Raw genomic sequence first — 13328 nt, forward strand, 5'->3', positions numbered from 1 at the left:
CGAGCAGCTGGGGGAGGCAGGGAACGTTCTCCGGCTGCCGTCCAGTAGCGGCTGCAACGGGGAATGGCTCCTGCTTTTGTCCTTTTCCTCGTGCTTTTCGCTTGGCTTCTCCCTCCCTCTCGGCAGTGGCACACCGAAACGGACCCCACGGCGAGAGAGTGGGGGTTTGTCCCGTCTCCGTGTCCGGCAGCCGGTTACGGAGGACACCTCTTCCCCGCCCTCAAGGCAAGCCCGGCATACTCTGGTGCAGACCATCTCTTTGCTCTGCTCCAGGTTAGCTCCCAGTACACTGGGAGTAAGTAGAAACAAAAATAAGTTAATTGCTCCTGATCCTATTCAGGAATCTTAAAACCAAATAGCTTCCCCGAGCCAAAGAGCGCAAGGCGTTCATTTAGCGGCAACAGGGCTAAACATTTGTTGAGCTGGGAAAGGAACAAATGAGAAAGTGTCATTCATGGCTCCAGCTGCCGCTGGCCTCTCCCAGCCACTTCCACCAAGGGCCCTTTGGAGTTGATGACACTGCTGGGTCCCCTCACAGGCGGACTGATTAGATTAGACGTGATTGCTGCCGTTCACGTTCATAGCTGGCACACTTAGACAAATCGCTTGCATGAATTACGGGAGGGCCGGAAGCGCTGCTTTAGATGGTCACTTGTAATTTCGATTACATGTGATTAAAGGCTTTATACGTGAAAAGGCTTAGTTTGCACCCTTTTGGTTTTCGGTTTAGAGGAGTATGTACGAGATGTAGTGTAAGGTCAAACTTCGCTTTACTTCCCATTTGTGTTTTGGCGGGGCAGTGTCAACTGCTTCTCCTTTGTGATGGATTCGGTTTAAAATAGCAACACTTTTTTTCTTTTCCTTGCACGGGAACTGATACAGAGAAATGCCATCATGCACTGTATGGGGAGACTATACTTAATTTTTTTTTTTTTTTGTCTCAGAAGGTGTATTCACATACATATAATGTCAGTGGAGAAAACGGAGAAGCATTACAACTCAAAACCTGACAAAGTCCAAGAGTCTTTGCACGAGCTCCTGAAGAGCAGAGCCCGCGGCTGTTGCCCGGTGCTCCCGGACTCTGCTGTCGCCCCCGCTTCGCCCCGCAGGGGTTGGGGAGCCCAGTTCGCCGCCCTGGCAGCCGGGCGGACAGCAGCAGGTTCCCACAGAGAAGGACAGTGGAGCTGGATGCCCCCCAACGTGGCCGATAAACGGGAACGGCAGCTGGCCCATCGCCCCGGCAATCCCGGGGTCTGCTTCCTCCCTCTATAACTCTTTCCTTCGTTTATATTTTGACTTCTCTTCAAAAGGCATTAAACGAGAAGCCCTGAGTGGGAATGGACAGCAAGCGGAGCAGGCAAAGGGCTAATTCCCCGTTTTAGCAGGCCGGAGTCGGTGCTTCAGGCTGCGGCGGGGTCTGGGAAGGAAAGGCGTTACTCGGGCTGGGGCACGGAGGGGCTATGGGAAGGAGCTCGCTCTCCTCCGTCTCGAGGGTAAATCGCCTCCTTACAAAGACGGCGGTTCGGGAGAGTGAGAGCAAATCCCATCTTCTGCAGTGATCCTTGATGGTGGCACAATCACTAATGATCAGTAAAATAATAATAACAATAATCGGGTTCTGACGAGGCGCCGTCGGGTCCGCCGTTGCCGCAGCCAAAGGTATTTTCCCAAGCTTCCCTGTTCCACCATGGCCACGTTAAGCTCATCCAGACACGCCACCCAGGAGCCCGGGTGGTCGGTGTCTTCCCTCCCCAGCCGCGGGGAACTGGCTCAGGGCTCCCGGAGGGAGCTTGCTGCGACAGGCAGCCTTCTCGTGCAGCAGGACTGTGGTGAAACACATCCAGGAAAAGATTAATACACGCAACAGAAGGTTAGCGGAGTTATTATCCTTTTCAATTCATTTTTTACTTAAAAACGCAATGGAATTATTCATTTTATTAAGGAGGAAGAAATTAAAGATTAGGCTTTAGGCGGTATTTTACCTCCCTCTAATCGCCTCTGGGATCGGATTGGAGTAATCCTGACGACGAGATGAATTCGCCGGTGACTCGGATTTTGAATGCATGTAGAGATACGTTATGACAATAATGCAAGTGAGCAATATCAAGAACATAGCTTAGGAGCGAATGAAACACAAAACCGATTACAGGGAAAAAGAGAACAGCAGCTTTCACGGGCAGAACATGAAATCAACTCCAGGAAAAACTTTTGCCCTTAATTGCTCCGACAGTTTGAAACTCTGACAGGCTGGGAGGCCCCTTCTGCCAGGCTCGGCCTGTGCCTCCAGCTTCGAGAGAAGTCCGGCTTCAGCGCAGTTGGCCCTGTCTGCGGCTAGCGGTGCACCCAGAAAAAAAAAGAAACCGGCCAAAAGATTCCTTTTCGCCACTCTCAGAGCCTGTAAATCTCTCTGCCTCTCTGCCTGGAGCACGGCTGAAGGATATTTGCAGCTCGGAAGATATATAACATCGCCAAAAAGATGCAGTCCGAGAACAAGGCAATGCTCGAGACAGAAAAAAAAAAAAAAAAAAAAAAAAGAGTAAACAAACAAAATATACCAGCATTGACTTAAGCAAGTCTGTCTATATCGCGGGCAACTCCAGCACTAGCAAGGCTCCATCTCTGAGTCGGAACAGAATTACCTCCCCGCCAAAAAAAATTATAATAATTTTAAAATGCTACTTTTGAATCGCAACTTAATAATCAGTCACAAACATAAGCTTTCGTATGCGACGCAGAAATAAAAGAACACGTATCCTTAAAGAAGCAACGAATAACAAAGCTCCTGGTTCTCCAGGACTGTGTCTCAGTATCGAGGAGGCCAGTATAATTGCAATGCTAGGCCTGTAATTGCTGCTTTGGGATATTTACCCTGCTCAAATGACACTACATATTTTACTTTCAAACACATGTCAAAAAGTCAATCCCAAAAAGACCAGTTAAGAGCAAGCTGTTAACATATTAAGTATATGGGATTTGAAGCCTCTAAAACCCACTCAACAATAATTCTCTTCTTCAGCACCAATCAAGAGGAAATTTGCTTAGATGGAATTAAATGTAAATTGCTCTGAAAGAGGAAACTCTCCTCTGGCAGACAGAAAATAAGCGAGAAACCCCGGGAAGTGACAGCCTGGGACACCTGCCCCGCACGGCGCTAGGGGGGACACGGGTCCGGTCCCACTCCGGTCCCCACGCCCACAAGCCCTCGTGCCCCCCCACCCCGTCCGGGCCCCCCCTCCTCTCGGTTTGGTGACAGCGGCTGAAACAAGCCTGGAGTTGCGGTGCGGGAAGCAGCAGGTAAGAAATAGGAGGCTGTGGCAACCCGATCCGCGGCAGCAATTACGGTCCTAACTCCGCGACCCATCTGCCAGCGGCCCCCACCTCGGCCGAAAGGAAGAAAGAAGAAGGGCTGGAGCGGAGCATCGCGGCTGGGGACACGGCACGGCTCAGGTCCTTCCTCCGCCCCACGCTTGTCCGCAAGGCTGTGTCCTTCCAGGCACGCCCCCGGGGTCAGCCCCAGCTCCTGTCACCTGCCTGCGCTCCGGGGCACCGAGGGGACAGGCGGACACGGAGGTCGTAGGGCGGGCGGGGCGCATCCTCCGCAGCGAAGGATGCCGGGCGCTTGAGCCAGGGACCGGGGAGCATCTCTTCCTCCGTTTCCCGTAGCTCCTTGGTGCTCGCATAGCAGCTCTCGGCTGCAAACTTATTGTCGTGCAACAGCGACGGGGCCTCTGTGACCCAGGGGGGCATCGGCCCAGTCACAGAGCTGAGGGCAAGAATGTCTACCTCTACCCCACTCACTACCCCTTCCTACTCGGAGCTCCAACCCCCTTCTTCCTGTCCTTAGTTCCCCGCAAATGGGTTTCATGGGCCGAGGGGATCGGGAGGAGACATGGCCTTTTGCAGGCTGATACCCAAATAGCGGGAGCCAAGCCTCCCTGCCTCACTGGAGTCTTCTCTCCACTACTAAGACCCAGGACTTCCTTCCTCCCTCCTCGACCCCGAAGAAGGGCAGTGCTGGGCCGCGGGAGTGGAGGCCACCCCATTAGCCCCTCTGCCGGTAGTCACAGAGGGACCCTTGGCTGCTCCCAGGGATTTCCGTAGCGGCTTCTCAGTCACCAGCCAGCGAAAGGAACAGGAGCTTGTTCTGTCGGGTGGTAGGACAGAGTGAACACAGAAAGCTCTTCATTCACCACTGCCCCTTTTTCTTTCCCCAACCCCCTCCACGCTAAAGTACAAACAACTCGGGCGTTGGAGGTGCCCATCCAGAATACGGCCTCCAAGTTTCACTTAAATATATTGGGAACACATCTGTTTAGGTACATATATAGCTATACACAGTCTGTGTGCCACATATTTCTTCGTGTATCAATATCGATCCTGTGTTTTCCCCTGTTTGTGTTGTGCCTGTATGTTTAAGGACAGAGAAGTTATACCTGATGTATATGCACCTTACTATATTTCTATCTCTAAATAGTGCTTTGTACTTAAACGCCACTCCCTCCTTCTACCTCTTTTTCCTTCTTTCCCCCAGTCCTATGTTTTGATTCATCCTTTCGATCACAAGCACTCGCACAATTTGGCCCGGGTGATTCCTGTATCCCCATGCGTTGCTCTCACCACCTGCTTGTCACAAGTTCCCTGCTCATTTGTTTACTGTGTTTTGCAAAAGCTCACAGCTACCCGACCTTGTTCTTTAACGCAGTGAGCAGGCTAGGAGCAGTCCCCAGGAGCAGAGCAGCCATCTCCCTCCTTCAAACACACACACACCCACGCATAAAACTAGCTCGGGCTGGAAAGTGGCAAGGAAAAAACCAGCTTCCCCTCCAGCCGTTTCTTCTGCAGCACCTCGTTTGACAAACACCCCGGCGCTTGCCCCTGAATTGGGTTTCACATTCCTATTTAGCACTTGGACAATGATTTTAGATGATGTCACTTAAAGCCAAACAAGAAAATTGATCTCAGATTTGCCTGGCCTCTAAAGCCTGGTTAAGCAGATTGCAAATAATAATAATAAAAGAGAGAGAGAGAGAGAGAGAGAGGAGGCAGAGTGGAGAGGCAAGAAGGAGGAAGAGACACCTCCTTCCCTGGGCGGGGGAGGCGCGGGCGCCAATGAAAAGTAGCCGCTTACCGGGGGGGAAAAAAACTTTTCCTGTTGACTGTTGGAAGCGAATTGAGCAATTATCTAGTTTACCTTCTCCTCTTGGAAGTTAACGATTGGCGAGATCTTGGCTGCGTTATTGACACAACACTTTCTATTGACAGAAATAAGTAGCGATTGTCCCGAGTCATTGGTGCGCCAAAGTAAACTGTGATGGGCTGGCATGAGTCCACTGGACTGAGAAGGCTGGTTCCGCCGGAGGAGGCTGTGGTGAAGGTGGCTACAGGGATGCTGGTCTCCCTCCTTGCAGATCAGTAACAAGACAAGGGGCAAAGAGTGAGAGGTAAGAAAGGAAAAGAAAAGAAAAGAAAAGAAAAGAAAAGAAAAGAAAAGAAAAGAAAAGAAAAGAAAAGAAAAGAAAAGAAAAGAAAAGAAAAGAAAAGAAAAGAAAAGAAAAGAAAAGAAAAGAAAAGAAAAGAGAAAAGAAGAAAAGAAAAGAGAAAAGAAGAGAAAAGGAAAGAAAAGGAAAGCAAAGGAAAGAAAAGGAAAGAAAAGAAAAAGGAAAGACAAGAAAAGAAAAGGAAAGAAAAGAGAAAAGGAAAGAAAAGAAAAAAGAAAAGAGAAAAGAAAAAAAGAAAAGAAAGAAAAGAAAAAGGAAAGAAAAGAAAAAAGAAAAGAAAAGAAAAGAAAAAGAAAAAAAAAAGAAAAAGAAAAGAAAAGAAAAAAGAAAAGAAAAGAAAAGAAAAGAAAAGAAAACAAAACAACAGAAAACAAAACAAAACAAAAGAAAAGAAAACAAAAGAAAAGAAAAGAAAAGAAAAGAAAAGAAAAGAAAAGAAAAGAAAAAAAAAGAAAAGAAAAGAAAAGAAAAGAAAAGAAAAGAGTAAAAGGAAAGGAAATAAAAGAGGAAAGGAAAGGAAAGGAAAGAAAAGGAAAGAAAGAGGAAAAAAAAAAAAAAAGAGGCCTCTACCAAAGCGGCTCAAATCGGGCGAACAAATGCAATCCAGCCATGGACAATAGTGGCCACCATACGGCGACCAAAGTCCTAGCGACTTCTCCGGCCAGAGAAAGCCTGTCTTCCAGGAGCAACATGATCAGCTCGCCCAAGCCTCTCGCCTTCTCCATTGAGCGCATCATGGCGCGGACACCAGAGCCCCGCTCCATCCCCGTCCCGCAGGTCCTTCACAGCTCCGTGGCCAAAGGCGACCCCAAGCACCCGCTGCACCTCAACTCCTCCATCCCCTGCATGATCCCCTTTGTCCCGGTGGCTTACGACCCTCTGCCCAAAGCGGCGGTGGCCGGAGCGGAACCCAGGAAGGCTCATTCAGACTCTTCTTCCTCGCCCTCTTTTAACTGCGGCGATCTCTTGAACTGTGCCCTGAGCTTGAAAGGAGATTTCCCCCGCGATGCCCTGCCCTTACAGCAGTACAAACTGGTAAGACCCCGAGTGGTCAATCACTCCTCCTTCCACGCCATGGGAGCCCTGTGCTATTTCAACCGAGGCGACAGCCCCTGTCATCCATCCTCCAGTGTCAACATCCACCCCGTGGCTTCTTATTTCCTCAGCTCTCCCTTACACCCTCAGCCCAAGGCTTACCTGGCGGAGCGGAACAAGCTGGTGCTGCCGGCCGTGGAAAAGTACCCTGCGGGGGTGGCCTTCAAGGACTTGTCACAGGCTCAGCTGCAGCATTACATGAAAGAAAGTGCCCAGATCCTCTCGGAAAAAATCGCCTACAAGAACTCGGAGTTCAGTCGCAGCTCTCCGAGCAGCAAGCCCAAAGTTTTCACGTGTGAAGTTTGTGGAAAGGCAAGTAGAGCCGCAGCTCGCCTCCCTCCCCCTGCTCCCTCCGGCTTTTTAAAACGACGGCTTCACCTGGGCGCTATCACCTTCTAACCGCATTTTGTGTGTGTGTGTGTGTGTATGTGTATGTCTAATTTCACTCTGAAGGTATTTAATGCACATTATAACTTAACTCGCCATATGCCGGTACACACCGGAGCCAGACCCTTTGTTTGCAAAGTTTGCGGGAAGGGCTTCAGACAGGCGAGCACGCTCTGCCGGCACAAGATCATCCACACCCAGGTGAGCCTCTATCTCTCCTTGTCCTTCGATCACAGGTTTTGGGGCGCCCGGGCGTTGTCCGTCGGCTCCGAGGCAGCGTCGCGGGGCGGGGAGCAGCTGAGCCGGAGTCGCAGGGGATTTGGTTTGCCCCAAGCGCTGTGGGGTACTGGGGGGTGTCTCGTACCGGAAGCGGGACGAGGCGGCGGCGAGCCGTCAGCTAACACCCAGACCAGAAACTCCGCAAACTGAGCAACGCGCCGCGACTCGGCGCTTGTTTCCTTCCAGGAAAAGCCACACAAGTGTAACCAGTGCGGCAAAGCCTTTAACCGGAGCTCGACCCTGAACACGCACACGCGAATACATGCCGGCTACAAACCTTTCGTGTGTGAATTTTGTGGCAAAGGATTTCACCAGAAAGGTACCAGTCTCCAGCGTCCTCTCTCTTGCCCAGGGTCCCTAGGCGAGGTCAAGCGTAGGGACGATTTATGACGGAGAGGGGAGGACTTGATTTTGGTTTTAATTTCTGTTAACAGGGAATTGGGGGCAATTTTAAGTGTTGCTAGTCACGACACATTTTCTGCAGCGCAGGGAAGCGGGTCAGGGCTTTCGTTTTCGGGGAAGAGCAGGGCAGCCTTTCCACGGGCAGCGACCCTTTTCCGTGCACCGCAGAGCACAGCTTCCCGCGCAGCTCGGGCTCGGCAAACGAACTTCCTGCCCTTTACCCCTCCGAGTACGAGCTAAGTTAGTTTTTATCCCCGTATTTCTGGGAAGTCAGGCAATTTTTTCCCTGCAGTTGATGTGATTTTGGTTTATTCGATAATTCCCTTCTCGTGTGTCAAAGGAACAGCCGCGGGGAGGACGGGGAGAAAGCAGGTGTTTGCTGAGAGATTGGTGGGTCATTTTTGGCTAAAGTCGAGCTCTGGGGATGGGATAGAGTTTGGGCCTTTTTTTCCCCCTACTTTTTGCAGCATCCAGTTCTTAGCCCCAGGTTCCTTTGCCCTTCTCGTCTCTTTTCCAGGCAATTACAAAAACCACAAGCTGACTCACAGCGGGGAGAAACAGTTCAAGTGCAATATCTGCAACAAGGCTTTCCACCAGGTGTACAACCTGACCTTCCACATGCACACCCACAACGACAAGAAGCCCTTCACCTGCCCCACCTGTGGCAAGGGCTTCTGCAGGAACTTTGACCTCAAGAAGCACGTCCGCAAGCTGCACGACAGCGCCCTGGGACTGCCCCGGCCTCCGGCAGAGCTGGAGGGTCCTGACCAACTGCCTTTGCCTGGACCGCCGTCGCAGGGCCCGCCGCCGCCGCTCCAGCCGTGAGACCTGAGGCCAGCTCCCGCGGTCCGCCTCCTTGCATGCATCTGTTAAACGGTTTTGTGTATTATGCTCTATATCACCATTAACGTTTATGGGACTGACCGTTTTCTAATTTAAAAAAAACTGTTTTCTAAAGACTTTTTTTTTTTCTTTTTGTTGTTGTCGTTACATCTGACGTGGAAAGACGGTTAAAAAAAAAAAAAAGAGGAAAAAAAGTGTCAAGCCAATTTCTGCTGTATTTATTTGGGATCTGTATTAACCGAGCCGGGAATGCTGCACCACTTTAATTATTTCGATGTATATATATTTTCATTGTGTTGATTCTGCCCTCCCTGCCTCCACTGCCTGCTGGTCATACCCCTCCCGCCCTTTTTGGTTTCCTCCTCTCCCTTTGAATATCGTATCTATATGGACAGAGCTCATTCACTATGTATGGATTTGAATTTCGGTTTTATTCTTGCACGTGGAAAAAAAAAAAAACAGAAAGAAAAGAAAGAAATAATGAATTCCTTGACCTGGTGGCAATAAATATTTGAACATGCGTGTCTGCGGTGGCGGGAGCTGGAGCTGCCGGCCGGGGGCCGGCTTCTCCGCCGGCAGGGGAGCGCGTCACTGGTACCGACAGCAAACCTCTCTCACTTCCTTGCCAAAACACTGAAACAACCGCTAAAGACTTTAATTAAGAGGGGTAATTAGTTCGGATTGATCAAAGCAGGGTTGTTATGTTATTAGCTGCTCGGCGGACTTTGCCAAGCCGAGCTTTGAAAGGGGAACCCGCTCGTCGGTGGGCGCATTGAGCAGCATCGGGAGGGGCGAGTCAGGTTTCTAACGCTCCCGGGAGTGACTGAAACAGGCATGGAAAACGGGTGCTTGGCCCTCGGGAGGTGTAGGCGTCCCCCCTCCACCTTCTGCTGCCCGCGCAGGTCCGTGCCCGCCATCTCGGGTTTGGGGGTCCGAACCAGGCAGAGGGATCACGGGGGTCCAGACTGTGCTTCTCTCCGGGGCTGGGCCTGCGGGCGGCGCCGGAGGGATGCGGGAAGAAACGCGGAGCGTTCCGTTCTCGGGGGACCTGAGACCACGTCTGCGGGACTGCTTCGGAGTGGAGCCGTCGCAAAAACAGCTGGTTTGGTTCCGCCTGGGTTTTGCCACACCTGGAGCCTCCCCAGGATTTTGTCCGTATGGGAAGGATCGAGACGCGATGGTTATATCGTGCCTAAAGCGTTAGGTCTAGGAGAGGGATATCCCTTTGCAGGCGACGCTCCCGCCCCCTTCCCGGGCCGTCCCTCTCAGGGGTGTTTGCAAACTGCAGGTCTGGCCCTAACGCTTAGGCTGGGGGCACTCGTGCGGCTTTGGAAGCGGCTGGTCGGGGAAGCCGGTCTTTCCCCTTTCACCCGCCTCGGATTACTGAAGCAATTCCTTGAACGGATGGCTCTGTCCTTAAAAAGCAAAGCAACAGGTTGGGTCGGCAGCTCCTGCGGCACCCTGGCAGGACTCAGCTCCAGGGGAAGAGCAGCCCGGAGACTGAGTGGAGGGACTTCAGCGTAACTCCCTGACACACGTTGAATGGGCAGAGGCATGAGGGCTCCCCACAGAGTGGAGCTCCGTTTCAGAGACCGTGGGGGAACGAGGAGTCGCTCCCCGCCTTCTCATGCTGGTTTGGGGCGGCAGGGGCAGCCGTGGGTGGCCGACGTAGTGGGATGCGTGAGGTGAGTGGCTGGCTGAAGTGACCCTTGGTAAACCGGGAGGCAGGCTAGAAAGAGGCAGAGAGGGAGAGGGTCCTGCAGTGCGGTGGTGACAGACTGGGTTTTCCCTAAGGATCCATGCCTGTGGTCACATCCCCTCTGCCCAGCTCCAGAGGCCAGGAGAAGGTTATCCAGGCTTCAACAGTGATAAATTCCTCCCCAGACAGGCGACTGCAGTGCATAATTAGTTTCTCTTTACTAGCTTGCAAAAGGTAAACTCTTCTGCAGTGTGTAAGGAAAGGTAAGGTGTCCAGGGGTCCCACTGAAATTATGTGGGTGTGTTATTTCTGTGAGCCTCTGCTTGAAGGAAACAAATCAAAGCAGTTCAACTTACTTTTCCTACTGTTCAGCAAGTGCACTAGTACAAGACAATGCAACTTCCTTGGCAAGGTGCTAAGTATCTTCATTTTAGAACTCTTTTGAAACGGTTCAAAACTATTCAAGCACTTCAGGTATACTGAAACAGTCACAAAGGTATGTCATGTCATGCTGGAAGCATATGAATGTAAATACATGATGAAAGGAGAATTTAATCTTGCCACCTTTTGATGAGCATATGACATCAGTTTCAAATCAAATATCTACACGAGGCTTGACGACACTACAGAAGATTATGTGCTGTGGTTACCCATTGTGGTGGGTTGAAATTAGCTCCCAACATAAAATTGCCAGACCAGCTCAATTGAAAAACAAATGAACCTGTATTTACAAGCAAAACTACAATCTAATCACAAAATGTAATGAATATATACAAAATATACAATATTTACAGGCATTTACAATTTATAAACAGCACAAGAACCACCTTGGACAAACCAGGGGGCTATCAATAGCTTCCCCTTCCCTGCTCCCTTCCCTCCCCTGTACATTGGACAAGAGAAGAAAGGAGAAAAGCAGAGAGAGCTGTTTGATAATACCTAGCCACAAGAAAGCAATGCAGCCAAGGTCAGCAAAGCCAGCAGAAGCCAGAGCTAGTATTTGCTAGAGTGAAGGAAGTGAAAAGAAAGTTAGTTTACCAAACTATGTTAGTTATCTGACCAATGGGATTATGTAGAACTTATTATTTTCCTTTTTACATCCAATAGTAATTTATTTACATTCTACTTTCTGTTCAAGATCTGTGGAAAATTTTCAAGGTACAGCCTAAAATTACCGCACCCAGATGCAAGGTAATTCTTTGCTCTACCTTGTTTCTCCAGGCTGTTTTCTAAATGCTGGGACAACTGAGGGCTCTGTTCCTCAGTTGTTCCTTCCCCAGGCAGCAGCAGTTAATTTATTTCTTTTGTATGGTTATAGAGGGAAAGAGAATATCCAGCGTTGTTTGATTGTAGACCATTTACACGTTTATAAATGGTAATCGGTATTTTGCCTTTCCTTCTGTAAAAAAACTCCAACACTGCACAATCTGGATTCTTCCATGTCTTCCTGATCAGAAATTCTATTTTGCAAAGGAACTTGCATGCAGGAGTGACTGTATTTAGAAATGGAGTGGAAATGAGGCACTTTAGTTTTATTCCAAGGTGAAGTAGAGTCAGTGATGGGCATGGATAAGCGTTCCTCCTTCCTAGATTTCTTGAGGTAAACATTACAGACATAGAACTTCACAGGGAGATAAGGACAGCTCATTTGTTATTTCACTATATAAAACCATGTTTGTGTCAAAGGTTGGGATTAATACATGTCTTGGAAACTCTCAGCAGCATTACCTTTCATTTCCTGTCTTTCAAGATTAATCTCAGGTTAAGTGAGTTTCTAGTTGATGGTCAGAGGCAATTCAAAGCTGATGAAATCATCATGAGAGACAAAAGCTGTAATTTCATATATATCTAAAGTTCAGATCTATTAACAGTTCTCCTTACCACAGACAAGATTAACACTTTTCCTCTCCTTTTTTTTTTTTTAATAAAATATTTTTATTTGATTTTTGCATAATTTTAATGGAGTCACCTGTACCTAAAGGAAAGGTTATATATTTTAGTTCTTGCACGCCAGTCAGCATCTTTGCCATCATATCCGTTTCCTGGTCAGCCTCCTTCTACCAGTCCCTCCTCCATGCTGGGAGTAGAAGGCATTTATGTCTCTGGGCCTGCTGAAACAGGGCTGTAGACTTGAGTGTTAGCATCCTGAGAACAGTGTAGCCCACCCCTCATAAATCCCAAAAGCTAAATTTTAGTGCTATGGGACTCTGAAAGAGAGAGCCCTTGTAAAGGAGAAGCTGTTGCCCTCTATCCCTGTCTCTGCCCAGGATTGCTGAGACGAGACTGAACTTCTGTGCTTTCAGATGTTACAGCTACTTTAACACATCAGTGCTGAAAGTCCCCCGTATCTGAAAGAGTTACCAGAATTACCATAGCTACCATGTATGGCTGCAGAAATAAAATACAGCAACAGCTGGATCTTCTCACAGCGTCAGATACAAAGTTCTTTCTGAAGCCGAAATGGTATTAGCTTGGTTTCACTATAGCTTTATTGGTGATCAAACACTCCTTAACAAAAAAAAACCAAACCAAAACAAAACCCAAACAACAAACCACAATAACAAACAAAAAACCCCCAAGAAAAACTACAAAAAACATTAAGAATAACAACAAAAAAGAGACAGATATTAGTAATGGCCTTTTGGGTTGTAGTGGTATATTATTATTATTATTATTATTATTATTATTATTATTATTATTATTATTATTATTATTATTATTATTATTATTATTATTATTAAATTTTATTTTGTTGTTGGTTTGGGGTTTTTTGGTTGGTTGTTTCCCCCCTTCTACCTCGCCCCTTTTTCTTTTGTGTTGTCTTTGTCTTTTAAGAAAAACCTGTGCATGTCAAAATGTAAACTAAGCACAAAACTTTACAAAAGCTACCCAAAATCAGGCTCTTGTTCACAAGTAATTAAATAGAAATCCATCATATCTCAAGATCCAAAATGGATCTTGTACAAAACTTAGTCAAGGGAGCATTTTGTTTTTAAAATGTCCTTTTATTTCTTTGTTACCACAGTGGTGAAAATAGAGGGACTAAACAAAGTATCAAAATTCATCTGGACACAGCTCAAACGAAGGCATGTGGATCACAGCTTAATATCAGAACAATTTAATTG

General features: G+C 48.4%; 1 protein-coding gene across 1 annotated transcript; it reads left to right on the forward strand.

The window, feature by feature from the left end:
* The first annotated feature begins 6107 nt into the window (after positions 1–6107).
* Positions 6108–8486, forward strand: FEZF1 (FEZ family zinc finger 1). The gene is made up of 4 exons (XM_054399825.1): positions 6108–6905; positions 7047–7181; positions 7446–7578; positions 8179–8486. Exons 1-4 carry the CDS (start codon positions 6108–6110, stop codon positions 8484–8486), a joined length of 1374 nt encoding a protein of 457 aa, XP_054255800.1.
* The last annotated feature ends 4842 nt before the right edge of the window (positions 8487–13328 follow it).

Source organism: Indicator indicator, chromosome 3, assembly GCF_027791375.1.
Source record: "Indicator indicator isolate 239-I01 chromosome 3, UM_Iind_1.1, whole genome shotgun sequence".
NCBI lineage: Eukaryota > Metazoa > Chordata > Aves > Piciformes > Indicatoridae > Indicator > Indicator indicator.